The 23,306-nt window shown below is 47.1% G+C and overlaps 8 protein-coding genes across 16 annotated transcripts in view; 6 read left to right on the top strand and 2 right to left on the bottom strand.

The window, feature by feature from the left end:
- Window positions 1–1,120: 1,120 nt before the first annotated feature.
- On the top strand, window positions 1,121–2,416 carry LOC6506875 (cell wall protein DAN4). The gene is made up of 2 exons (XM_001957045.4): window positions 1,121–1,259; window positions 1,323–2,416. Exons 1-2 carry the CDS (start codon window positions 1,236–1,238, stop codon window positions 2,304–2,306), a joined length of 1,008 nt encoding a protein of 335 aa, XP_001957081.1. The 5' UTR covers window positions 1,121–1,235; the 3' UTR covers window positions 2,307–2,416.
- A 1,441-nt stretch (window positions 2,417–3,857) lies between these two features.
- On the top strand, window positions 3,858–6,202 carry LOC6506876. Its single transcript, XM_001957044.4, has 6 exons — window positions 3,858–3,978; window positions 4,274–4,460; window positions 4,528–4,648; window positions 4,836–4,997; window positions 5,054–5,187; window positions 5,242–6,202. Exons 2-6 carry the CDS (start codon window positions 4,404–4,406, stop codon window positions 6,076–6,078), a joined length of 1,311 nt encoding a protein of 436 aa, XP_001957080.1. The 5' UTR covers window positions 3,858–3,978; window positions 4,274–4,403; the 3' UTR covers window positions 6,079–6,202.
- LOC6493118 (probable proline--tRNA ligase, mitochondrial) lies at window positions 6,144–7,879 on the bottom strand. 4 transcript variants are annotated; one of them, XM_001957043.4, is made up of 4 exons: window positions 7,652–7,873; window positions 7,347–7,598; window positions 7,013–7,274; window positions 6,144–6,955 (listed from the first exon to the last, which is right to left on the bottom strand). In XM_001957043.4, the coding sequence occupies exons 1-4, from the start codon at window positions 7,742–7,744 to the stop codon at window positions 6,186–6,188; spliced, it is 1,377 nt and encodes a 458-aa protein (XP_001957079.1). In that variant the 5' UTR covers window positions 7,745–7,873; the 3' UTR covers window positions 6,144–6,185. The 4 variants fall into 4 exon arrangements, with proteins under 4 accessions (XP_001957079.1, XP_014764219.1, XP_032310339.1 ...); XM_014908733.3 differs by having other exon boundaries at window positions 7,347–7,588; window positions 7,652–7,868; XM_032454448.2 differs by lacking the exon at window positions 7,652–7,873 and having other exon boundaries at window positions 7,339–7,421.
- Window positions 7,880–8,057: 178 nt separating this feature from the next.
- LOC26515361 (snurportin-1) lies at window positions 8,058–9,375 on the top strand. Its single transcript, XM_014910237.3, has one exon. It carries the CDS (start codon window positions 8,287–8,289, stop codon window positions 9,373–9,375), a length of 1,089 nt encoding a protein of 362 aa, XP_014765723.1. The 5' UTR covers window positions 8,058–8,286.
- Window positions 9,376–9,585: 210 nt separating this feature from the next.
- On the top strand, window positions 9,586–11,611 carry LOC6506877. Its single transcript, XM_001957042.4, has 3 exons — window positions 9,586–9,891; window positions 9,945–10,133; window positions 10,189–11,611. The coding sequence occupies exons 1-3, from the start codon at window positions 9,589–9,591 to the stop codon at window positions 11,362–11,364; spliced, it is 1,668 nt and encodes a 555-aa protein (XP_001957078.2). The 5' UTR covers window positions 9,586–9,588; the 3' UTR covers window positions 11,365–11,611.
- An 860-nt stretch (window positions 11,612–12,471) lies between these two features.
- Window positions 12,472–23,306, bottom strand: part of LOC6493115 (regulating synaptic membrane exocytosis protein 2) — a 53,603-nt gene continuing 42,768 nt past the window's right edge. For 3 of the 4 annotated variants that reach the window (XM_014908731.3, XM_032454444.2, XM_044714373.1), the window contains 4 exons: window positions 22,499–23,235; window positions 14,716–15,455; window positions 14,375–14,536; window positions 12,472–13,892 (listed from right to left, as the gene is read on the bottom strand). In XM_014908731.3, the coding sequence (XP_014764217.1) occupies window positions 13,701–13,892; window positions 14,375–14,536; window positions 14,716–15,455; window positions 22,499–23,235 (1,831 nt within the window). In that variant the 3' untranslated portion in view covers window positions 12,472–13,700. Of the gene's footprint in view, window positions 13,893–14,374; window positions 14,537–14,715; window positions 15,456–21,392; window positions 21,923–22,498; window positions 23,236–23,306 lie in introns of those variants that run through there. The other variant, XR_004310932.2, reaches the window with a different exon arrangement.
- LOC6506879 (putative transporter SVOPL) lies at window positions 16,074–18,034 on the top strand. 2 transcript variants are annotated; one of them, XM_001957040.4, is made up of 5 exons: window positions 16,074–16,226; window positions 16,282–16,606; window positions 16,664–17,179; window positions 17,247–17,785; window positions 17,838–18,034. In XM_001957040.4, the coding sequence occupies exons 1-5, from the start codon at window positions 16,187–16,189 to the stop codon at window positions 17,876–17,878; spliced, it is 1,461 nt and encodes a 486-aa protein (XP_001957076.1). In that variant the 5' UTR covers window positions 16,074–16,186; the 3' UTR covers window positions 17,879–18,034. The 2 variants fall into 2 exon arrangements, with proteins under 2 accessions (XP_001957076.1, XP_032310337.1); XM_032454446.2 differs by having other exon boundaries at window positions 16,116–16,226; window positions 16,278–16,606.
- On the top strand, window positions 17,983–20,372 carry LOC6506878 (solute carrier family 22 member 4). 2 transcript variants are annotated; one of them, XR_006506956.1, is made up of 10 exons: window positions 17,983–18,118; window positions 18,168–18,492; window positions 18,543–18,664; window positions 18,715–18,985; window positions 19,040–19,141; window positions 19,190–19,307; window positions 19,365–19,639; window positions 19,694–19,821; window positions 19,872–20,008; window positions 20,081–20,372. XR_006506956.1 is itself a non-coding variant. In XM_044714374.1 (9 exons), the coding sequence occupies exons 1-9, from the start codon at window positions 18,085–18,087 to the stop codon at window positions 19,931–19,933; spliced, it is 1,437 nt and encodes a 478-aa protein (XP_044570309.1). In that variant the 5' UTR covers window positions 17,983–18,084; the 3' UTR covers window positions 19,934–20,037. The 2 variants fall into 2 exon arrangements, 1 of the variants encoding a protein (XP_044570309.1); XM_044714374.1 differs by lacking the exon at window positions 20,081–20,372 and having other exon boundaries at window positions 19,872–20,037.

Below are 23,306 nucleotides of genomic sequence, written 5' to 3' on the forward strand. Positions count from 1 at the left end.
TCCGGCATAACCAGCCAGATCTTGACTTTCATTCATGGTTGCCGGTTTTTGTATTTTATTTTCGGATCTCGGATCTTTCTCCGGCGAATCGCTGTTGCCGGCAGTACACGTTTTGCGGTTTTTCGGTTGGGAGGCCATAAGGTTCCCAGATGGTACACTTATTGCCGCCAAGTTTTCACCTAATCATAGACCTTTGTCTCAGCGGAAAATTTTCGAAATTAATTTGCACATTTTGCATATTAACTTTGCTCTCCCCCTCAGGGTGATCTCATGGGGGATGCTCTAATTATGAAGTGTCAAAGAGACGTAATTGTAATTGCCACTGCTGCTCCAAAGTGCATCCGAAAGATACTCGACCAGATACTCCACAAATGTCTGTATATTTTTGTGGTTTTGGCAGCGCGTGCTCGGGACATGTTTACAAATTTTGGGTCGATTGTTTTGGCCTTTTGGAAGCGTCTTGAGAGTCAAGTCTGGCTCAAATATGGTTTTGATTTTGAGTCAGTTTCTTGGAACTCAATTTGGGCGGTTATTTTAGTAAATATATGTTAATTATCCCAATTAGGGCAATCAACCTGGTCTTGGGAGCGGTGCTTTAAGATCTGTACACAAAAACTCCTGGTTCATGCAGCTCGGCGGTTTGTTAATCCTTGGAATATATTTTCCAACTAATTGAACTAATTTTGCAGCCGCTGAAGGCTTTAATTTTTAACATTTTTAGTCATGGACTAATAGATCACAAAAAGATCTGATCTTTAAAGTTTTGACAATATTTTTAGATGATCTGTGGAATAATATTCTATTAGATTATCTTATCTTTGGGGTAACAATTCATATAGTATTTTAAGAACCCCCTAAGTATTAGCTCATGATTTTGGTTCGTGCTTTTTTTCTTAGTGTCTTAGAGCTTTAGTTGCGGCCGAGAGGCTCACCCTATGGGGCTTATATTATATGTGGATTAGGCTTGTGCCCTATGGCTGCTGGAGACGCACCACGCGCAGGCACCCCACCGATTCAGGTTCCTCGAACCAAGTTCCAAGTTATTCCAAGTGCTAACTAAGCGTACTAACAAAGCTTAGCCGCAACTTTCGGGACGGGAAAAAACTTTAAAAACTCGCCGGCCCCGGGGCCTCAAACTTATTTCCGATCAGAGCTTGGAGCCGAACACAACCCTCGGACGAAATCATCACCAGATCATCAGATCCCCCGAAGCAGCTACAGCACCAGCAGTGGCCATGAAGTGCTTTTTGCTAACCACCGTGAGTACTCCACTCCAGCTTTTAAGGATAAGCGACAAGACTAGGATCCCTTGACCTTTCCAGGTGCTTGCGACCTTGACAGTTGCCTCTTTGGCCGCTCCCCTGCAGTTCAGCGACATTCTGACCGCCTTCCAGCCAGCGGCTAAACAGGATGTGGTCAAGCGACAGGTGGCCGGCAATCCAGATGCCGAGCTGAAGCAGATATCGTTTCACGGTCTGATCGGGGATCTGGAGGACAGTCTCTTCCAGTCCGCCCTCAGCCTGCACCAAGCCAGTGCCCCGGGCACCGAGGTGGAGGAGGTCAAGCCCCAGCCGGTGGCCAGCGAGGAGGAGGAGCACTCGATCACCAAGCGCTCCGATGAGTCCACTCCCGCCACAGATGCCGCCTCAACGGATGACGGTCTTGCACGCAAGATCCTGCTGCAGACCACCAAGAAAGTGCCCGGCGAGGATGGAGTGCCCGCCCACCTGATCATCGATCATGTGTCCGTGCAGCCGCACAATGGAGGCGCCCTGCCGCTGATACCCACGTTCCAGGTGCACCACACCAAGCTGATCTCGGCCACCATCAAGGAGGACTCCAACAACGACAGCAGCGACGGCAAGCAGACCAAGATTAGCATCACCAAGACCTCGATCACATCCACGGCGCCGCTGGAGAGTGTGGAGGAAGCAGTGGCTCTGGCCTCCAAGGAGGAGACCAGCTCCGTGGTGGTTCCTGTCAAGGAGGAGAGCACCACAGTGGCTCCAACCAAGGTTGAGAGCACCACAGTGGCTCCCATTAAGGTTGAGAGCACCACCAAAGCCGCCGGTTCATCAGAGTCCTCCGAGGAGGATAAGAAGAGCTCTAGCACCACCGTCCTGGTCAGTGTGAGCGATAGTTCCAGTTCAACCACCGCCTCCAGCATCACCTCCACCACCACTCCGTCCACCACTTCCACCACCACGGAGGAGCCCATCCAAAAGCTAAAGAAGGACGAGGAGAAGCTGAAGGAGAAGGTGGCCGAGGTGGAGGCCGAACCTGTCATCCTCTCGGCTCGCGTTTAAGCCAGCTGACCCTTGAACCCCTCCTAGTTGTAATGCCATCCCCACACTCTCACATATTTATACGACACGCTGACCAAGTTCAATTAAAGTCATGTGATTTTTGATCCAAAGCTTCGCTCTTATTTGCATTTCCAATTCACACGGCTTCTGCCAAATTTGAGGCTCTAATTGCTGAGATACACAGCCAGTAGCCAGTGGCTGGTATTCCGCCCTGGGACTCACTGAGGCATGGAGCAATTTAGCTGGAACCTTCCCAGAATCTCTGGCGGGAAAAACCTTACGGTGCAATGCAAATATGTGAGCCACCCAGAGAATATTTTAATCTCGACTCGGGTGTGTTTCCGACTTCAATTGGGTCAATTATTGTGAAATTATTTTGTGGGGCGTGTTCGGAGGGATTAACTTCCCGAGGCTTCGATATGTTTATTTTTCGCCAAAGTGTTAATCATAATTCGCAAATTAATTGCAAATCGAGTGTTTGATCTATGATTGACAATTTGCGGAGAAAGTCTCTATATGAAGTGTACTTTATTACTTCCACTCAACTCTGTTCATAAAAATATATTCAAATATTCAATGTTAATGACATATAATGTGTTTGCCTTTTCTATAATTCTATAATTAGCAAAACAGGGGAGTGCAGTTTTTATAATCGGAAATTGTCTAACATGGGAACTTGTGTTTATCTTTATAACAATTGGATTGTAAAATATACAAAATATTCTACTGACAGTAGTTGTAAGGTGTGAAGAATATATTTGATGGGCAAATTATGAAGTCAGTAGCAAAGTAGTTATGAATGGCTTATTTAATATTCGGTTCTGATAATCAAATATTTTAAGATACTATATCCTATAGCATATATACCAACTCAAAAATAATGTCTGTTTGTACACTGATAGATCAGGAATAGTCTTGCTTATAAAGATTGTAAAAATAATAGATCCTAAGGCTATAACGATTACAATGGCCGGAACACAAAGGAGAAGTAAACAATTGCAGTTAGCCCCTTTGGCTTCTTGGAAATGAATCACCAGCGATAAAGAAACCTCCTCCTGGAACCCTCTCTCAATTATAAACCTGCCAGAGGCCTGATAAAGATGAGCACTACGCGGGACTGCCTCTGATGAGTGTCCGAATATCGAGTATACGCAACGTGAGCGGTCAGAGTGATAAGTCGGTCACACGATAAAAGCAACGCCATCAGCTGTGAGTTTAAATTTAGTTCCTGCTAACTGTTGACTCTTTAATGTTTATTTACCCACATGGGGGCAGGTTCAGCGCCGTCTCCTCCGTTTGTAGCCATGTTTTGGGGGCAGTACAACAACATGACAGCGATAAAACAAACAACCCGCTCAGGTAAGAGATAAGGACTGGCAGGTCTATCACATTCAATTTGTATTACAAAATCAGCCTGGCTAAAATATTTGCACTCGGCCATTGAGCAATTGCTGGTATCGGGCATCAGAGCACCCATGCTGTGATAACAGGTGTAACCCTTAAAATTTCATTAGGCTTATCTTATCGCCGAGAGCGGGCCAGAGGCTTTGGGCCCAGAGTCGATGGCCAATTCGATGGGTGGTGGGTGCTCAGTGCGAAGCAGTCTGCCGGCGAACGCGTATCGCCCACAATACCCAGCTCTAAAGAATCACCGGGCTCCAGAGTACCATCGGTGGGTGAGATAACACGGACGGGTACTGTTAAAGGTGTATGGAACCCACTATATAGTGTTAATGGCACCCATTGCGTATCCGCGATCGAAGTGACGACAGCGTAATTTCCTCCGTCTGAATCATTCAATTCAATTGTCATTGAGATTAGGCGACTGCCTGGAAAATACCTGGTTTTCGACTTCTCCAGTGTCTCCTCCAGTCCAGTGTCCCATGCAAAATCCCCACAAAAACTAATCAAGCTGATAAGATTCCAAATTCGAATTGACGAATTGTAATTTCAAATTGAATTTATAGCTCCGAAGCGTGTGTTGTCTTATCGAGTAGCCAATTGGTTGGCAGCGATCACAGGAGGTTGCACAACCCCAACGGAATCCGCAAATACATCCCATCCACCTGGAGTGCTAAATAATAAATACAATACAAGATGGCCGGGACGGCATTCGGCAAGTGCTTTATTCTCTTCATGGCGATTGTCATACTCGTAAGTCCCATAAAGATTGCTCCCCATTCCTGTTTGAGTTCTGAGTTCGCTTCTAATGTTTCTACAGGCCCAGGGAGTCATATATCTTGGCCTGTCCCTGTGGGGAATCACATTCCGGGAGTGCCATGATGCGTCGCCATTCGAATCCAACCCGTTCAAGTTTGCCATGGAGCTGATTTACTTTTCGGGTGAGTAATGCTCGAGAGCCCAAACTCTAGAGCCATGATATCAAAATATTTTGAATGTGAAAAGGTGCTTTCGATGATGTAAAATCTCAAGCTCTAGATAAGATAGCATAATCCTAGGAACACACTTCCTGGTTATCGGAAAACTAACAAATTGAGTTACTGAACCTATATATATATTTCAAAACAGAAAAGGAGTGCGGTGATCCCTCGCTCATTGTAAGTGATCAGGTCCTTGTTCTGACAATGGATTGGGATAAATCCTATGAAATCACCCATCGAGAGTACATCTTTATGATCAGCTATGCGGTCGTCAGTGGACTTTGGATAGCGTCATCGGTTCTGATCATTCGTAAGATTCTCTGGAATATATTTTCAGTCCACACCAATAATTTTCACTCTTTTCAGTTACTTTGTGCAGTCGCACAACAAAACTGATATCTGGAGCACTCTACTGGCCTTGGTTTTTGGCCGTGCTAGCCGGGAGCATCCTGGATGTGGTGGCTAGTGTGTATCATGGACTTGATTTGAGCCATACAACGGTGGGTAGTACTATACAAAGACTTCTCCTTAAACAGGAATTAATTCTCTTTTAGTCACTGGATGATGCATTTAACTACATAGGAGTCGTGGACAATTCGGAGAGCCCGTTCTGGATCCTCCTGCAAAACTTGGGAGTGTACTTCTCGACGCCGGCCATCGTAATGCTCTGCCTGACCTCCCGCGTGGCCATCGTCTGGCTCTTGAACATCATCGGCGTCTCTTTCTGCCTGTCCCTTTCCAGCGTGATGGCCAACCAAAATGCGGCGAAGGCGGCCGTGAGCCGGAGTGAGGCTCCCACCCGCCAGCCAACTCCTCAGCCGGCAGTGGTACAGCCCGCTTTGGTGGCAACTGCTGTGCTGCCGGCGCAGCAGCCGTCTGCCCCCTTGGAAAGCCCAGAGTATCCTGAGCAAATCCGTCCCAAACCACTTCCCATTTTCATACCGTCCGAACAGGGCATCCAGCGTCAGGACTCGCGTCAGTTTACGCCCGGAGATCGCACCACCCTGCAGTCGCCAGTGATGGTGTTGCCTCCCCAGGTGCCACCGCAGCAAAGGGAGGTGGTCTCGCCGCAGCCGGACATCAACACCTACCGCACCACTGAGGCTCATCCGGACCGTTTGAACTATCCGCCCGCGGAGACCCCTTCACCGCGAGCTCCCTCGCCTGCTGTCCAGCAGCTGGCCGTTACCTCGCCGCTGAATAATCGCTACAGCGAAATCTACCCAGCTCCGCCAGCCAATCCACGGGTCAGCGAGGAGTTGCGCAACCAGATGCCCTGGTCCTATACCAGCATGATCACCAAGCCACCACCACCGCCTCGAAAGCCCCAGCTGCAGGTTCAGATCTATCCCCAGATCCCGGAGCCCGATTACGCGGACCACGACCACTAGAAAGGAATAGCGTTGGGGACGAGCAGCTCGAAGCTGATTGCGGGTTAATCAGCCAGGATGCGCGGTTCTGATGAGTTTTGTGTTATTGTTAACTTTATTGCATAAAGCTAAAGCTGATGGCCAACTGCTTGACTTTTTTTCGCTCCGTCTTCCTTCTTGAAATTACCTAAAAGTAGATCTTTTTTGTGTCGACTATGTTCGGCTACAAGCTTGAGGGTCTCGCTCAAATCCAACTCTAGTTTATCGCCCCCATTGAAATGCACTTCCAGCTTGGGGGAATCCTGTTGAATGGCTTTACCACCGACAACGATGGTTAGGGGATGTCCTAGCCTTTTCGCTTCTAGCAGACGCTTGCCTATGGTTAGGTCCTTGCGGTCGTCGTGAAGAAGTTCCTGGGGCCCACAAAGCTGACCCACGCTATTGAGCAACTCGTTTTCTATCACCTCTGCTGGCTGCTGCTCCTTGCTTCCCTGCTTGGGTCCAATTAGGCACACGTCAAAGGGCGCCAGGAGTTTGGGCCATTGCAGTTCCTGCTCGGAGGAGAATACTTCAAGGGCGGCTGCTATAACCCTGGTAATACCAATCCCATAACATCCCATTATCACTGATTGAGGTTTTCCAGAAGTATTGAGGAAGGTGGCTCCTAGGGGCGTGGAGTATTTGTCACCTAGTAGAAAAGTGTGCGCTATCTCCACGCCACGAACTTCGTTCAGATTTGAGCTCTGACAGCTTGGGCAGTTTTCCGGGGTAGTCAATACCTCGGAGTTACCTGCGAAGCCGCAGGAGGTGCACTGGACCAGGGAGTCCTCGCCCACTGTGGAAACGTAATGGTACTCGTGGGAGAGGCTTCCACCCATCATTCCTGTGGCGGCATTTACTATAAAACGGATGATGCTCATTAATTCAAACCCCAAGAAAAGTTAAGACAACATACCCTTTACAAAAGGAACCTCAAGCTGTTGGAAGAGCCTATCGTAGGCTTCGCTAACAGCCGAGTACGATTCCCTGGCAGTTTCCTCCGATACATCAAACGAATACATGTCTTTCATCAAGAATTCCTTGGCTCGCATAAGCCCGAAACGTGACTTAAGCTCATCTCTGAACTTGGGACCAATTTGATAGAGACGCAGAGGTAACTGGCGGTAGGAAATGGGTGAGGTAGTGGCCAACATGGCAGTTATCGCCTCTTCGTGAGTCTAAGAATATACATTTTAAAAACGGGGATGAGCTGAAACATAAGGCCATGGTGGTTTTGTGTACCCTCTTACTGGACTCATTAGGAATTGCTTCCCGCTGCGATCTCGCACCATATAGAACTCGGAGATGTCCCCCTCCAGGCGTCCTGTCTTCTTCCAAAGAGCCGAGGGCGTCAGGATGGGTAAACTGATCTTCTGTCCGCCCGCCAGTTGCATATTGCTCTGGACTAAGTCGATCAGTTTATCTAACGATCGCTGGGCTATGGGCATTATTTGATAGGTGCCATTGCTGCCTGATTTGATCAGTCCTAGATCTGTGAGTAGCTGGAAGAGTTATTTATTTTCATAATCGCTTTCGTAACACCTGGAATATTTACCTTTTGGCTGCGTGAAAGCTGCTCTGTTTGCTTGACAACTGCATTTTTGGGAGTTATCAGAGCTGGGCAGAAGAGTCTGGAGGCTTTGTTCATTTTAACATTAATTGGTAATCAACTTAGAAATAGTTGAGGCTATATTTTTTATTTATAAACCCGGCAAATGCGTATAAGAAAACAGCTGTTGGCTCAAAATACAGCTGTTGGAGGAGGCGTTATCGATAACAGGGCAGTGGTGAATATGAGGATAATGTGGTGAAAAGTAAATAAATAAAACTATATAAAATATATAAATAGTGGTTGATTTTGAGCAAATACCATATCAAGATACAAATGCCATCATTTTGATACAAAGAAAGTGTAAAAACAAAGTGTAAATTAAATCGATTCAATGAAATATAGTTGACATACAATGACATCCATAAATGACATACAATGACATACGTATCTTTTATTTTCATTTTATGGAGAAAAATCGAAACCACATATCTAGCCACAGAAAGTTACAATCTAGACTCCGGGTAACCCGGGGAAGTTAAAATATACTTTTTAAACAAGCCGCCATATAAATAAACCCCTTTCATACATCGGATATCGATATATTTATATATTTATCGACAACCCTAATCACTAGAAACATGAGCGCCTTCCAAGATCTTTACAAAAAAGGCATGGATCGCGGCGCCCACCAAAGACAGCGCCAAAAGGATCTCCTCAGGCAACAGAAGCTGCGGCGCCAGCAGGACCAGGATGGCTCCAGATCACTGCCGGAAACCGACTCTGAAAAACCATCAACAAGCCATTTTGGCAAAAAACAACGTGCTGCCAGGAGAAACGAGTTCCCTTTTAGGCCGCAGCTTTCCGAGTGGCTGCGTGATAAGCCGGAGGAACTGGGCGAGTGGATGCTAGTGCCGTGTCCTGTCGGAAGGCGATGTCTGGTGGTTGCTTACAATGGAAAAACCAAGGTATACACAAAAGCCGGCTACTGCTTTCAGGAGTTCCGATCCAGTTTGCCGGGCGATGTCACCCAAATGAAGTACCAATCAGTGCTGGACTGCGTCTACGTGGAGAAGGAGGAAACTTTTTATGTGCTGGACGCTATCTCCTTTGGCCAGCAGGAGCTGCAGGAGTGCGAAGCTGTGTTTCGCTTCTATTGGCTGCGCGCCCGTTTCGAAGAGAATGATTTCGCCAAGATTGGCGAACACAACGAAAAGGCATTCGTCCTGGTGGATCACCACGACTTCGACAACACCTCGGCCATCGAGGAGGCGCTCCAGAAGTACCCTCTATGGGATGGCAACAAGCCAGCTCTGGACGGTTTTCTATTCTATCACAAAGAGGCGAGTTACGTGTGTGGCACTACTCCCTTGGTTTGCTGGCTGTTCGCCTTCATGGTGCCGGCTGTACTGGGACTGCCGGTCAGTGGCAACTACGAAGCTCCGGAAAACTACCAGCCCAGTCAGCCGCTGGAGTACATGAACGAGTTCGATCGTAAGCTGGATGAGCAACGATCGCAGCGACGTAAGCAAAAGAAAAAAAAAGTGCCCTCCGATGAAGCAGAAAAGGAGGAGCAAGCATCTTCCTCCATGGTCCAGGATGTGCAGGACGATGACGACGATAGCGATGAGTTCGCCAGCCTTAAAAGTCTTCTCGACCACGAACGGCGCCTGGAGCTGGGCGAATTGGACATGGACTGTGAAGAGTCGCCGTCAGCTGTCAGCTGCTAGGCGCTAAAACCACCACCACCACCATCACATTTATAACGCCGCGTTAAGGATTTCCTGCGCCTGCGCCCTGGCCACGCGGCCCTGACAAACGGCCTCAGCTCGCGCCCAGGAAAAGCAGCCCAGATTTTGGCCAGGCCAACTGAAGCAGCATCCGCAAAAATCAGCTTACAAAATATAAATAAAACAAACGACTGCACGAAACACGGATTTAGAATGGTAATACAGCGAAGTTGGAAAATTCCCTCTGATGTGGGGGGATCATTAGGCGGCAGCACTACAGCCTCCAACGAAGGCCAGCAGCGCTCGTCCCCGGGCCTGCAGCTTCAAGCAGCAAACTCCTCCTCAGATGACTCCGATTGCTCAAATCAGACCACACACTCCATGGACACACGCGTGGCTAGTCCGGCGGAGTGCGTAAAAAAGCAGGGCGAAAAGGACGGAGGCGTTACCGAAACCAGCAGCATTACCCTCTCACTCCTGGGCGAATCCACATCCTCGGATGTGGAGCCTGCTTTGGTAATGAAAGATTAGCCCCAAAAAAACTTATTTCTAAGCCTCGTTCCTTGTAGAAATACGTTACCACCCCGGACATGGCAGAGACCATGCTGCAGCGCATTCGGCAGAGACTTGGTGGCACGCACAACATGGAAAGCGGCGGCAGTGCCGAGTCGGCCATGAGAGCACTGGAGCTGCTGAGGATTAGCGTGCAGCAGTCCTTTGATGCGGAGGTCAATGAGATAATTCAACGCTACATTAATGTGGGTTCAAGCTGCACTTTTAAACCTACTTTAACTGACAATTTTTTCTTTAAAGAACTACTTTAAGCCCGCTTTTGCGAACATCAAGGAAAACCTGGGCCAGCATTCGGTGAACGAGGAAACGCTTCAGAAGATGTCCTCTTGTGCTCTGCTCGAGAACGCCAAGGCCCAGTACACAAATTTTGTGCGCCAGCATCGTTTGTTGCCAGGAGCCACCACGGAGCAGCAGCGCTTGTCTCTGAAACGCACAGCTAAGCCGGAAACGGCCACAAACAACAAGGTTTTCGCTAGTTTTGCGGCCACCAAACCCATGCCCTGCACGGCCACAACAGCGAATCAGTTGCCGCCCGTAAATCAGCAGCAGATAGCAAACCAGTCGCTGCCAGTGCCACAGGAACTGCCGGTGGTGCCGCCTCTTCAGCAGCCGTCGCATCGATCTGCTATTACCCCGTTGGTTGGTGGAACTCTGCCCACTCCAGTTCGCCGGCAGATTTTTTGGAACACAGCTCAAATATCAACGAGCACCAAGTTTGTACTGGACGTGCAGGCCAACCTGGCCTTTGGATTTGGCACCGACGGGAAGGAGCGGCTGGCCAGCAAACATCCGGAGCTGATACGCTATTTGCCCGACGCCGAAGATCGCGAATGGTTGGCTACCCGAGGCATCATACCGGCCGAAAATCGCAGCTCACGCTTTTTGTTTCTCATCTACGACGAGGTCTGCAGGCTACAGCAGACCCACGACTTGTACCGCCACAAGACCAACATAGATCTTTCCATGATGATAACTTTTAATGTGACGGAGGCCATGATCCACAAGATGAAGCTTTTCTTCGTGGATCTGAACATCAAGAGCCGCGGTCTCATCACCAACTCATTCATAATGCCAAGTCAGCAGACGGGAAACACCACCAACAACAGTCATCTGAGAAATGCTCTCCTCCAGGGGGCTTCTGCCCAGCAGCAGCAGCAACAACAACAGTCGGTGGCCACTCCACCAGCTGAGGATTCGATTTTGAAGGAGCTACCGGCTGCATCGCCGACTCCCTGCTTGCAAGGCCAAGTCGTGGGTAGCACCACAACGCCGCTAAAGACCAAGCTGGGGGCCAGTTCCACCCTGAGCTCCTCGCACGCCACCCTGACGGCGCTGCTTAACAACGGAGGAGCTGTCGTGGGAGCTGCTCCTGGGGTGAACTCAAGTCCCAGCTCCGGCGGAAAGTTTAGAAACTAGGTTGCTTAAAATGGACAACTAATTTAATCGCTATAATGTAGTCCCCCTGGAAAGAATCTTTTTGTAAGCTGCTGGTCTATTTTTGCGGAATTTTGATTTTTAAGTTTTCCATTCCAATATTTGTCTTTTAAGATTTTGTGAATAATGTAGATACAGTTAGGATGCTCCTTCGAAAAGTTTATGTACTTCCCGACCACTTGAAATGAATACACATTGAAATAAATATTTGATTTTTATTGAAACTCAATTTGATATACATGTAATATGGGTCTCTTTGTGGGGAGTCTACAGTTATTGGGGTTCTCAATATAATAATATATATATGTACGATCATAATTCACATCTGTGTATAGTGTTTTACATAGTGTGTACGCAGGTAATCGCTAAGTATTATTTTTTTAACAAATAGTTACGATTTGTATTCTTATAAGCCTTGCTATAGCCCACTCGGCACTTTTGAAGCGCAATCCTCCCCAGGACCCAGATCCTTAAACCCAACGCTACACGCTGATATGGTGTTATTTTTACAGTGTTCAAAGTACTCTTCATTTATCATTAAACCAACCGACTATCGGGTATCGAGTAGTACTAGTATGTAGTATTAGAATTAGAATTAGATGTAGTAGAAAAGAGCGAATAGACCTAAGAGTAGAGTGTAAAAGCAGCGATTGAGCCGCCCTGAAAAATAGCTCCGATACTGAGTAGTTTTAATTTTGAGATAGCACAACCATTTAAGTTATCGTTGCCCAACTGGGCTTCCTATATAAAACTTCATAAACTTGGGCAAGTCAACAGCCAGATTGTGAAGAGTAAATACCCGACCGAAAAGCAAGAGTATCTGTAAGTGTCCCTGACTACGGGTTAGGGGGATTATCTGGTACTAAGTAAGGTAATCTTTATAAGCAACATCTAACAATATGAAAGCCCGCAGCAGCTGCCCTTGAAACAAATTCAAATATAGTAACAGATTAGCTAGGATCCAATAAGAAGAGGATGTCCTCTATCTGATCTTCGGATTATCCATTATAACCATAACTAGTGTCGATAGTGAGCCTGTCTGGGGACAGTTAAAGTTTTCCACAATGTATGTAAGTACTCTGAGTAAAACGACTCCTCCAGCTCCAGTGTAAGCCTTGTATAAATAAATATATATGTATATATAGAGATATATGCTTTGTAACTTTAGTTTGAAACTCCAAGTCATTAGGCTGAACATTGATTGGGATAAGTATTACGAGTAGATCTATACATAAGTTCCGAAATTGTAAATTTTTCACTTTTGTTCTTAAAACAGAGATTGTCCTGTTCGAGTGGCTGAAGATATCGTTTTGTTGGTTTGGTTTGGTTTCGAGGGTCTAGAGCACAGGATAATTAGCAGGAAGAGTTAGTGGGAAGGATGTCGTCTATTTGCTGTGTTGCAATCAAATCCCTACCATAAAACTACTACAGTAAATTCGTCTTAATCACGCGTTACAACTCACTTCACATCCACACTAGCACGCACCCATAAAGATTGTCGATTTAAATTAGATTTCGATTTCAGATTCAGATTCAGATTCAGATTCAGATTCAGATACAGATCTAGATCCAGATTTTTGATGCACAGATCTCAAAGAACTCGTTTTTGGGGGGCAGTTGAAACCTTAGCGGGTTCTCAGCTGTTTGGTTATTATTTCTATTTATTTTAAGAGGTCTGCTTTAGCGCAACATTTAAATAACACTTATTTGAATATTGGTATGTATGTATATGCCTCTGTTTAGCTACCAAGCCTCTGTCCTCTTCGTTGCCTCGATATTTCAACATTATTGTTTCTCGTTTGGTGCCACCACATTTCAAATCCCAACTCTCACTTCCACATTCGAATGCAAACAACATCTTAAACTTTCACAAACACAACAAGCAAAAATATATAAACCTGTGTATATATTTTATGTCTAAGCTTCTGGTACTCTCGATTCCTCAATTATTGTGCTGTCTGATATACGTTGGTAGTGCTGCTCCCTAACTGCCTAACCGAACCCTACTTAAAAAGCTCTCTCTTACCAGGAATACAGATTTTCTTTTAGTGTAACATAAACCGATCCTGCCACATCCTGCCAGCCTCAGCTAAGCTCATTTAACTATTACTAATACATACACTGGGGGAAAATCTTGTAATGCGGGGGCAGGGGTTACGTGTGTAAAGCCATTGTGGGGGCGGGGGAACAATATATATCGGATATCCAAGTACCCCGTCTTAGACGCTAACAAATTGAGCTTGCAGCTTGAGCGCAAGTATTTCCGGAGTGACCTCCCGTCGTCCCTGCTCCATGCGGCACTGCTGCGGGTTGTTCGGTCAGGGGGAGTTGTCCGAGTCGGAGCCGCCGTAGCTGTGCATCGGGAAGAGCGGGTACCAGCCGTTGATGTGCTGCCCGATGTTCACCTTGTCCAGGTTGACCTCCGTGCCGCCCAGCCCCTGGTTGTGCTCGAATCCCACGCACCGCTGCCACACCATAATGACGATGTTGCGTCCAAAGACGTCGGAGCTCTGTGATTTGCATGGAAATTCGTTTAAGTTTGATTCGTTGGGGAATATATTACGGTACGGGTAATTACACAGTGCAAGTCACCTGTAATAAAGCTTAACCCTCTGTGTGGCCAAGTGGCTGTCCATTTTAAGGTTTTTATAAATTTCAAAAGAATAATTATAACTATTTAATTAAGTAATAGTATGTTCATATTTATGACAGTCTCTTCCATAAACTTTTAAAATAAATTATGGTAAAAGAGCTTGGCCGAACAGAGGGTTAAAGGTAACACCTGCTGGGCGCGTAAATTGGCCTTGCGGATGCGAGCTTCCCCGTCCGGACAGCAGCCATTAATCGCATTACAATGCAGGCACCCGGTAATAACATCCTGACATGGCCCTGGTCAGCTTCAGTCTCCAATTCACCGCCACCAGCACCGCCAACGCCATCATCATCATCATTGTCACCTGGCACGCGTTACAAAAAGGGGCCATTTGCTCACCTGGTATTTAATGGTCTGGCGGTAGAAGGGCTCCGCCGAGTGGCGCACAACACGCGTCTTCTTCTTGTGCCGCAGCCGGTCGCCGTCCTTGATGTAGCACTTCACATAGGTATCCGGTGGCGTCTCGCAGTCCTCGTTGACAATGTTACGGGCGCAGATTAGCTGCAACAACGAGCCGGTAGTAAAAACGGGTCAATAAAACGGCTGTGTGTGATGTCATGTACAAGAATGTAAAGGTGACTCCTAAAAAGCTTCCCCAAATTCCAATTTCAATAAGAATTTATACCCTAACAGGAGTACTGTTCCATTTGAGAAAGATTTGTAACTCGCTCTCCACTTACCTCCACCTCCACGTTGCCCTTGATCTTGACGAAACCCATCTTGAGCTCTCCGTAACGGGCGGTGGTCAGCCGGTAGCCCTTGGGATGAATCTGGGAGGGACCCAGCTTCAGGCCGTAGCTGGACTCTCCGCCAGTAATGGCGGACACATTGACATAGCTGCCGCTCAGGGTCTTCACCACGCTCTGCTTACGCTGCGGACTGTCCGGGGCTAAGGAGGAGCTTTCGGCTCCCAATCCCGCTCCACTCCTCTGATAGATGCTGCCCTTCCGGGTTGGCGTTCCGCCCATGGGCGGCGTCTCCGTGACCTTGGCCACGTACATACTTCCCTTGCGCTGGAGCGTGGTGGTGGTGGTCGGAGCCGAAGCCTCGCCCAGCTGGAACATGCTGCTTTTGCGTGGCTGCAACTGGCCGGTGGACAGTAGTTGGCTCTGCCGGGTGGGCGAGTCCTGGGCGGCCACATTGGACACTGATGCAGCCTGCTTCAGACGGGACAGAGCCTGCTTGGGACTCTGGGGAGGCAGCTGGCTTCCCGATCCTTTCCAGCGCGGACGGTAGCGCTTGTCCTCGTCCTCCGAGGGGGGACTGGTGTCCGTGTTGCCCACGCCCGGGGGCAGGTGCTGCTGGGCCTGGAGCTGCAACTGCTGGAGGTGCTGCAGCTGCTGCTGATGCTGCTGGGACAGGTCGAGGATAGAGCTCTTACGGCTGTTGGGACCGCTTGGCAGGCCGACGCGACTGGCACCTAGTCGAGGCGGAAAATCAAGGGATTAGCTCCAGTCTATACTTTACACGACGGACGCTTTTGAACTCAACTCAAAGTACCAAGTATTACTGGCAGTGATGGGAAAAGAAATCTCATTTATAGGCAACATAGGCTTGTCTTTTAAGACATTTCTATTGAATATTTAAGGATCGTATGATAAGCATCATCTTATCCCATCACTGACCTTCGGGAGGACTGAGAATGAAAGGTGGTACTGGACTAGGTCTAGGTCTAGGACTAAGAAAAGAAAGGGAAAGCTACAAGGAACAAAACATGCAGCTACACAACACCTAACTTACAGATACTTTTTAACAATTAAAGTTTAGTTTTTGTTTATATTTGTAGTACCTTAGAGTTGCCATTATTAATATTGGGTTTTAAACGCCTGTGACTTTTTTATAAATTAAACTCTTTATATTATCTGTTAAGTTTCATAAAGTTATTAGTTTAAGAACGTTTTGTTTTCTAGGTACTTATGTTTTGACTAAAATAAAAATAAAATCATATTATTCACTAAAACCCATATAAACACTAGTGCTTCAACTATAACAATATGGAACAAGTATTGAGGGTATAGTTTAGACAAATATGGGAGCCCGTCCCATGTCAGTTTTGATTAGATATGTTTTTATGTTTTTCTAAAAATTTGTTGTACACATATTTTAAATTTTTCGTCATTTTGGTAGCTTTTTGTTTGCCCTTCACTGAAGATGCCCGAAAGCGATGTCGACGACGCACTTGTCACGATAGGTAATGGTCCTGTCGGTCTCTTGACAACTTTTCACCTCTGTCGTTCGACAGACAGGCTTCGGATGTGGTCAGGTGATCATTCTCGCCGTGAGCTTCGTCACCACAATGTACTCGGTGACGGAGTCGATGGGCATCGGCTATGTAATAGTGCGAACATCCTGCGAGTGGGAAACGGACAGGGTAATGAAGACGATGATGGCGAGCACCCTCCTCGCAGGAATGGTGGCCTCCGGATACTTTCTCGGCTTTCTGGCGGATAGGTTCGGCAGGAGGACTATTATAATAATGTCGCTAATGGGAGCACTCACTTTCTCCTTAATCACATCCTTGATGCCGAACCCGTATGCCTTCATTGTCACCCGGCTTATTGTGGGCCTCTTGTAAGTAAAATCAACGGACTGATGACTTAACTCCATCACACACTGCTCCTCCGACAGCCTCTCCGGTTCGGCATCGCTCGCCGTCGGCTTCCTCATCGAGTTCTATGCCCCGCCGTGGCGGGCCAAAGCCTCAATGTTGGTTAGCTTCGGCGTGGGCTTCGCCCTCATATTCTGTCCACTCGTTGCCATGGCTCTGCTCCCGCACGATGTCACCCTCCAAATTGCCGAAGATGTTGTGCTGCACGACTGGCGCTTTCTTTTGATGATCTTTTCATTGCCTGGATGGATTGCCTTGGTTTCAATCTCCTTGGTGCCGGAGACTCCCTACTTCCTGTTGTCCGTGGGTCGCGTGGATGCCGCTAAGGATGCCCTGAAGTGGGTGGCCAAGATGAACGGTAAAGGTAAAGTATGGGACGAAATGAAAATCAACTTGACGCCAGAAACCCGAAACACCCTCATGGAGGGAATGTCCGCCTGTAAAGAGCTGCTCTACGAGGCGGTCCGGCTTTTTAGACCGCCGTACGCGGCGAGATTCATTGGGTGTCTGCTCATTCTGTTTGGAATATTCTTCAGGTGAGTTTTGAGGGGCTGCCGCTAAAATATTCAGTTTGCAGGGGTATGGTTCTTGGTCCCATTTTAGCTCTGTTGGCATGGGAGTGTGGTATCCGATCATACGGAATGCTGATGAGAATCAATATGTGCGGATGTGCGACAACCCGGCTATTACCGGAATAGGTTTAAACAAGACGTATCACGGCCATGAGACGAAATTGGACTGCCACGACAAGTTTACGAACTTTCACGACCCCATCTTCTACGGGTGCTGTTACGTCATTTTCTATGGGGTCGCTACGGTGCTAGTCCTCCTCATACCCCGAAAGTACGTCCTGGCGCTGCACATCGGTAGCGGAGCCGTACTCGGCTTCTGCCTGAACTTTGTGGCTACTCCGCTGTCGGTCTTGGTGTGCTTCACGGGCTTAATAACAGTGCCCGGAGTCCTGATATCCCTGGCATCCTCAGTTATGGTCGATCTCCTGCCCATCCACATGCGCGGCAAGGCCCTCTGCATGGGCAGGTCTCTGGCCAGATTGGGATCTGTGATAGGCACCAATTTGGTGGGATTGGCGATGAAGGTTTCCTGTGATGTTACCATCAATATCTTTGTTGTCTACCTGACGAGTAAGAGCATCTTGGTTTCCTTCGATCTCTTTCTCTTTATTCTTTTCTTTAGTCTGTACGGTTGTGTGCCTCCTTCTGCCCAAAGGTACCTGAGAATTTGAATCCTGAAGTATCCTGGAAATCCAACCGTGTAACTCCAATTTCATGGCCAAGATCACGATTGCAAATTTTTACTGGCTTAGCATGCTTGTTTTAAAATTTCTTTCCCGCACAACGTCATTTTTGTATAAATAAATCGAGTTTAAAATCAAAAAAAAATTTTGAATATTAAATTTTGAAACAAAGTGTAAGAAGGATCCATGGCTGAGATTGATGAAGTTTTTGAAATACTGGGTAAGCGGCTCCCTCATCCTGATCCAGCCTAATCTTGATTCCATCCCAGGCTTCGGTAGGATGCAGAAGACCATCTTTGTCGGCTGCCTCCTGTTGCAGACGTGGTTCACCACCGAGCAGCTGGGACTCGGCATCGTCATGGTGGCCGGTGCCTGCGACCTCAACATGAATGACTACAAGCTGGCCTGGGTGACGGCTCTGACCTTCGCCGTTCAAATAGGGGCCTTCGTGTTTTGGGGCATCCTAGTGGACTCAATGGGCAGGCGGAAAATTATAATTTTCACGGGAGTGACTTCCAACGCCTGTTCTATACTCTCTGCCGGAATGCCGGAGTTCTTGTCCTTTTCTGCGTTGCGTATCATTTGTTCTGCTTTGTGAGTTTGAAGATCCTACCTTGATACTTGAAACATAATATCTGTGTTAGTATTGCGGCGCCTGTAATTGCTATGATGACGTACATGGGGGAGTTCACGAAACAGTCGCTTCGAGCCAGAGTCCTCAATTACCTAAGCTACGGCTTGGGCATCAGTTTTATCCTAGTGCCGGGTAAGAACGAAATAGTATTTTATTTGCAAACTAATAAAATTGAATATCAGGTACGGCCTATTTTATTTTGCCACTGAAAATCCCTAATGTTCAAAACTGGCGCATCTTGCTGCTTTTGAATCAGATACCCGGAATCCTAGGACTGGCCATAATTTCATGTATGCCGGAGAGTCCCAAGTTCTATTTGTCCAGGCATCGACAGGAGGATGCCATGGACGTCATGGAGAGGTGCTGCCGGATGAACAAGGGAAAGGACACGGACCTGCAAAGCCTGGGGGTGCAGGAGATCACCCAGCCTCGGCTGCGGGCCCTGTCGACCAGGTAGGATCCTCTTGTTTCTTGTCCAGAATACTTTGCATGCCATGACATTTCTAGGAAGGCGTCAGCACAATTCTGTCATATCGTGTTTCGCATGTTTAAGGAGCACACTCGCATCCTGGTCATCTCAATGCTCTGCACATCGGTCATGGGCGGCATGTAAGAGCATCGATTCTGTCCTAACTTTGATTAATGTTGAATTCTTAGAGGTTTTGGACTGCAAGTCTGGATGGTGCGAATCAGGTTCAGTATGAAAACCGATAACTTTAATAACCAGACGGTCTGCGTTCACGCTGCGGAAAGCATGCATGCTGACAAGCAGCAGGTGAGCTGAGTTCATCTGAGTTCCAATCGTCTCTGACACTTGTCTACCCGTTTCTAGTGCCAACTAGACAGAAATCACCTGGAGGATCCCTTAATCCATGGCTTCCTTATACTTGGAATTTTTATTTTAACGACCTTTCTGCTCCTTTGTATGGGGCGTCGGCTGATTATGCTCACCTACTTGGCCTTCTCGATGCTGTGCAACTTTTCGTTGAACTTCTTGAAGGAGGATTTGGTAATAATGTTCGCTCTCTTCCTGATGGTGGATCCGCACTTGGGCAGCATGCGATTGCTGCAGTCCCTGGTCATTGACATAATACCCACACACTACAGGTTACCCAGACTTTCTTCCCAATTTCATGTTAATCTATGTATTTATTTTCAAAGGGGTAAGTCGGCTGCAATGGGGCAGGTTGGTGGGCGTCTTGGCATTCTATTTTCCAGCTTGTTTATGGGATACACTTTGACTTGGAACTGTTATGTAGCCTTCAATACATTCTTAGTCATATCCTTAGGTGAGTTATATCTAATAACTGATATCTAATAATCAAGAATTGTTCCCCAGTTGCTGCTATACTTGTGAGCTTGTTGCCTTCAGAATCTAAAGTGAAGGAAATGATGCGTTAACTTCTTCCCAGATTCTTAAAGATCTAAAATATGTATATCGTTATCCCTTCCAATTGATATTAATATTAATAAAAGGTATTTGGCAATACTTTTCAATCTTTAAACGCTCCACACGGCGTATACGTGATATGCGTAATTATTTCACAGCCCAGCTTCATTAAAACTTTTGGCCAAAATGAAAGGGGCGGGGGAGCCGAAGCCCAGGCGGCAAAAGGACATGACAAGGACACCGAGCAAGCTAGGCCGTGGTGAGCTATCAGCCCTGCCAATCAGTCAATCAATCATTCAATCAATTGGGCGCGCACAACGCAGCACAGTGGAGCGCAGAATGGAGTCGGCCCGGCTCGTTCCCGGAGGCGGAAGAACGAAAGGATTATGGCGAAAGTTGGAATATTTTTGTGCACCAGGCAAAAATAAAATAAACGTCAATAAACTTGGAGACAGCTGTCGTTTGTGTGGTGGTAGGGGGTGTTCACTGTACACTCTGCACAGGATGTGAAAGTGCGTAAAAGGAGGAGAAAGCCAGGCAGACGCTAAGCGGCTTAATAATAACTGTCTTGCAAAGGAAAATCGAAAGCGAAATCGATTCGAACGGGAAAGAAAGGAGAAAGTAAAACGAATAACGGAAACGAAAACGAAAAATGAGAACTGTGAATGGCGAGCCGAGAATTGGAAAAAGCATATTGGCAGGCAAGGAGCACAACTTTTTCTGCTGAACAAGCACAACAATAGGGTTCGCCCCGACGACCTAAAGGAGCTGTCGATTCCCCATCGCATGCATGCTATTATATGTACAGATGTACCCATTTCCCCACCTATATATGGTAAGTATGTATGGAAAGCTAAAAATTTCCCAGACAGCTGCCGTGCTTATTTTCATATTTAACGGCTTGTTTGTGGCATATTTCGGCTTTGTTCTGTTATCGCGACTCCAAGTTTATTTTTTATTTTACTTGTTTTTATACTCTTCTAAGGGGTGTCCTTGGCTTTATTAAAAATTTCAGCTAGTGGCTTTGAGTTGGAAGAGTCCTGTCCGTTTCTTTATCCGTCTGTTAACACTCCTTTAGATCCTTTTTGATGTTAGGGTATAGTATACCCGTCTTTCTTAGCTTAAATAAGCCCCGGCATCAGAAGTTTTTCTGTGTCCTGGGACTGTCTCCACTGGATTATCAAGCGAGTGTGATTGTGGGTGCGTGTTTATTTATACATCTAATACGATTTGCACATACGAGTGGGTGTGTGGTGTGTTGTGTTGCGGAGTGCGGAGTGCGGAGTGCAGAGTGCGGTGTTGAGTGTGAAAGTAAGCATTAAGCGTTAATTAAGAGGCGGGCATGCAGCTAGAAGGAATCGAAAAATTCCAGGAACACAGTCTCAGCTAATTAAGAGGGAACACAGGCAGGCCGAAACCAAAATGCCAAACGCAACTCAATCTCAACTTAAGTTCATTTTGCATTCTTACCAGTGGTGAGTGGTGATGTAGTTTTAGGAGGTGTAGTTTATAGTGTTGTAGTTGTAGTATCGTTGCATTTTACTTTATTTAATAAATATTTAGCCATGGCACAAGCGCTTGCCTGCTAAGCTCAATTTGTTGGGATTCTTGACTTGGTTTTCTTGTATAATTTACAAAGGTTTTCGTTCTTCGGATTTATTTTTTTCTTTTTTTGGTTTGTCAGTATTCTGTATTGTGGTAACTGATGCTAGTGGTGCAGTGTGGTTGGTGGCTCACTCACGAATGAGTGGCTCCCCCTTATTGGGTTAAGCAAAGGGATTACTGAGAGATACTATATATGTATGTAGATAGGTGCTCTGAGGGCTTTAAATAAGTGGTTTTTAGTTATTTAGTGCTTTATGCGTAAGTTGAATTTATTTTGCTTTTAATTAAATCTTGTGTGACTTTGCTGGGACTTTGCATTTCTTTGCTAGTTTAGTGTTTGTTCCAGTTTGTGTAGGGTGTGTCAAAGCTTTGATAATGCGACACCGATATTGTGGCTAATAGAGGGAAAGACATGGAAGAAGACATTAGAGAGCGATAGACAGAGTGATAGTAAGTAGTTGTATGTTCTCATAGCAGGTACGATGCAATGGCAGATATCAGATACAGTGTCAGACATAGAGGGTGATAGAGCGAAATAATCATCAGAATCAGACACAACTAGCAGCAAGGCACAGTTGAGGAGTGTGTTTCAGTGACAGAATGATAAATAGAAAGAGAGAGGAAATGCAGAGAAAGAGAGATAGGGGATATGGACTTCATAGCAGTGGAGGAGTACGATCAGCAAGGATTACTCGGCCGAACGGGGTCCGATTGGATGAGGCCTAGAGGATCTCTCAGTTGGAAGAACACAGTACTTAGAAGTAAGTATATTTTGCATTATAGATCCTTCCTTCCTCTTTTTGGAGACATGAAATAGGGATTATGCCAGGATTATGCCAGCATCTTAGGAGTTTCAGTTGTTATCGTAAGAAAGCCTTTAAAAGTGTTCCCTATTTCATGTCATTCCAAGGGTTATAAGCCTTAAACCCCCCTCTTAAAGCCTTAGACAGAAAATAAACCCCTCTACTCACGTCGCGAACCCATGCGCTTGTGCTGCTCAGTGCCCAGGCTCATAGTCCTGCCCAGTTCGCCGCGCACAGCCTTCAAGGATTTCAAGATCTCATCCGGATCGCGTCGAGCCACGGACGAACGGCGCCTGCCCACCAAATAAGACGTGGGCGGCGTGGCCATGGCGTCCTCCTCCAGCCGATTCTTCTCGGCATCCTGGAAGCTCGATCGACGCGAGCCCGGCAATGAGCGCGAGAAGTCCTTGCCCAGCTGGTAGACCTCCACTTCCATGGTCTCCGACTGCGAGGAGCCCCGACGCGAGCCAGCTATCCAGGCATGGTCGGGATGCAGCAGCGAGGTACCATCTCCGATGGAGTCTACATCATCGGAGATGGAGCGCTGCATGTTGTAGTCGCGTCTCAGCAGCCGGGACACATCACCACACGGAGCTCCGGCCCCGGCGGCGATGGATCCCCGTGGCGAGACGCTGGGCGACTTGCTGATGCTGATGCCTCTCAGCCCCTTAGGGTCCTCCAGCCGGCACCAGATGGCCTGGTCGTCCAGGAAGGCCTGCTGCAGCTCTATGCTGCACTCGCCCAGAAAGATGGATTCGGTGTGGGGCACCAGGTCCCACAGCTGGATGTCTATGTAGCGATCCATCAAGCTGTCGGCCTTCACATGGGCGAAGGTCAAAGTGGCGTTCCAAATGGGGTTCTGGGTGGGTCGGCTGACCTCCGTTTGTTGCACGCTGCCATCACCACTAGAGAGGGAATAAAAATGAAAAAATAATACAATATATTTTAATTTAAAATACATCCTCGCGCCTTTTAC

This window comes from Drosophila ananassae, chromosome 2R (genome assembly GCF_017639315.1).
Source record: "Drosophila ananassae strain 14024-0371.13 chromosome 2R, ASM1763931v2, whole genome shotgun sequence".
In the NCBI taxonomy this organism is placed as follows: Eukaryota; Metazoa; Arthropoda; class Insecta; order Diptera; family Drosophilidae; genus Drosophila; species Drosophila ananassae.

What these genes read in the sequence shown, in the direction of transcription:
- LOC6506875 (XM_001957045.4), top strand. Translation starts at nt 1,236, where the DNA reads ATGAAGTGCTTTTTGCTAACCACC. An exon ending in AGTGCTTTTTGCTAACCACC is followed by an intron (nt 1,260 to 1,322) that starts GTGAGTACTCCA and finishes TGACCTTTCCAG; the next exon opens with GTGCTTGCGACCTTGACAGT.
- LOC6506876 (XM_001957044.4), top strand. Translation starts at nt 4,404, where the DNA reads ATGGCCGGGACGGCATTCGGCAAGTGCTTTATTCTCTTCATGGCGATT. An exon ending in GGAGCTGATTTACTTTTCGG is followed by an intron (nt 4,649 to 4,835) that starts GTGAGTAATGCT and finishes ATTTCAAAACAG; the next exon opens with AAAAGGAGTGCGGTGATCCC. An exon ending in TTGATTTGAGCCATACAACG is followed by an intron (nt 5,188 to 5,241) that starts GTGGGTAGTACT and finishes ATTCTCTTTTAG; the next exon opens with TCACTGGATGATGCATTTAA.
- LOC6493118 (XM_001957043.4), bottom strand. Translation starts at nt 7,744, where the DNA reads ATGAACAAAGCCTCCAGACTCTTCTGCCCAGCTCTGATAACTCCCAAA. An exon ending in AGCAATTCCTAATGAGTCCA is followed by an intron (nt 7,275 to 7,346) that starts GTAAGAGGGTAC and finishes GTATATTCTTAG; the next exon opens with ACTCACGAAGAGGCGATAAC. An exon ending in TGAGGTTCCTTTTGTAAAGG is followed by an intron (nt 6,956 to 7,012) that starts GTATGTTGTCTT and finishes TCCGTTTTATAG; the next exon opens with TAAATGCCGCCACAGGAATG.
- LOC26515361 (XM_014910237.3), top strand. Translation starts at nt 8,287, where the DNA reads ATGAGCGCCTTCCAAGATCTTTACAAAAAAGGCATGGATCGCGGCGCC.
- LOC6506877 (XM_001957042.4), top strand. Translation starts at nt 9,589, where the DNA reads ATGGTAATACAGCGAAGTTGGAAAATTCCCTCTGATGTGGGGGGATCA. An exon ending in CGGATGTGGAGCCTGCTTTG is followed by an intron (nt 9,892 to 9,944) that starts GTAATGAAAGAT and finishes CGTTCCTTGTAG; the next exon opens with AAATACGTTACCACCCCGGA. An exon ending in TAATTCAACGCTACATTAAT is followed by an intron (nt 10,134 to 10,188) that starts GTGGGTTCAAGC and finishes TTTTCTTTAAAG; the next exon opens with AACTACTTTAAGCCCGCTTT.
- LOC6506879 (XM_001957040.4), top strand. Translation starts at nt 16,187, where the DNA reads ATGCCCGAAAGCGATGTCGACGACGCACTTGTCACGATAG. An exon ending in CGGCTTATTGTGGGCCTCTT is followed by an intron (nt 16,607 to 16,663) that starts GTAAGTAAAATC and finishes CTCCTCCGACAG; the next exon opens with CCTCTCCGGTTCGGCATCGC. An exon ending in CTTTGTTGTCTACCTGACGA is followed by an intron (nt 17,786 to 17,837) that starts GTAAGAGCATCT and finishes TCTTTTCTTTAG; the next exon opens with TCTGTACGGTTGTGTGCCTC.
- LOC6506878 (XM_044714374.1), top strand. Translation starts at nt 18,085, where the DNA reads ATGGCTGAGATTGATGAAGTTTTTGAAATACTGG. An exon ending in CAGTTTTATCCTAGTGCCGG is followed by an intron (nt 18,665 to 18,714) that starts GTAAGAACGAAA and finishes ATTGAATATCAG; the next exon opens with GTACGGCCTATTTTATTTTG. An exon ending in TGCATGCTGACAAGCAGCAG is followed by an intron (nt 19,308 to 19,364) that starts GTGAGCTGAGTT and finishes ACCCGTTTCTAG; the next exon opens with TGCCAACTAGACAGAAATCA.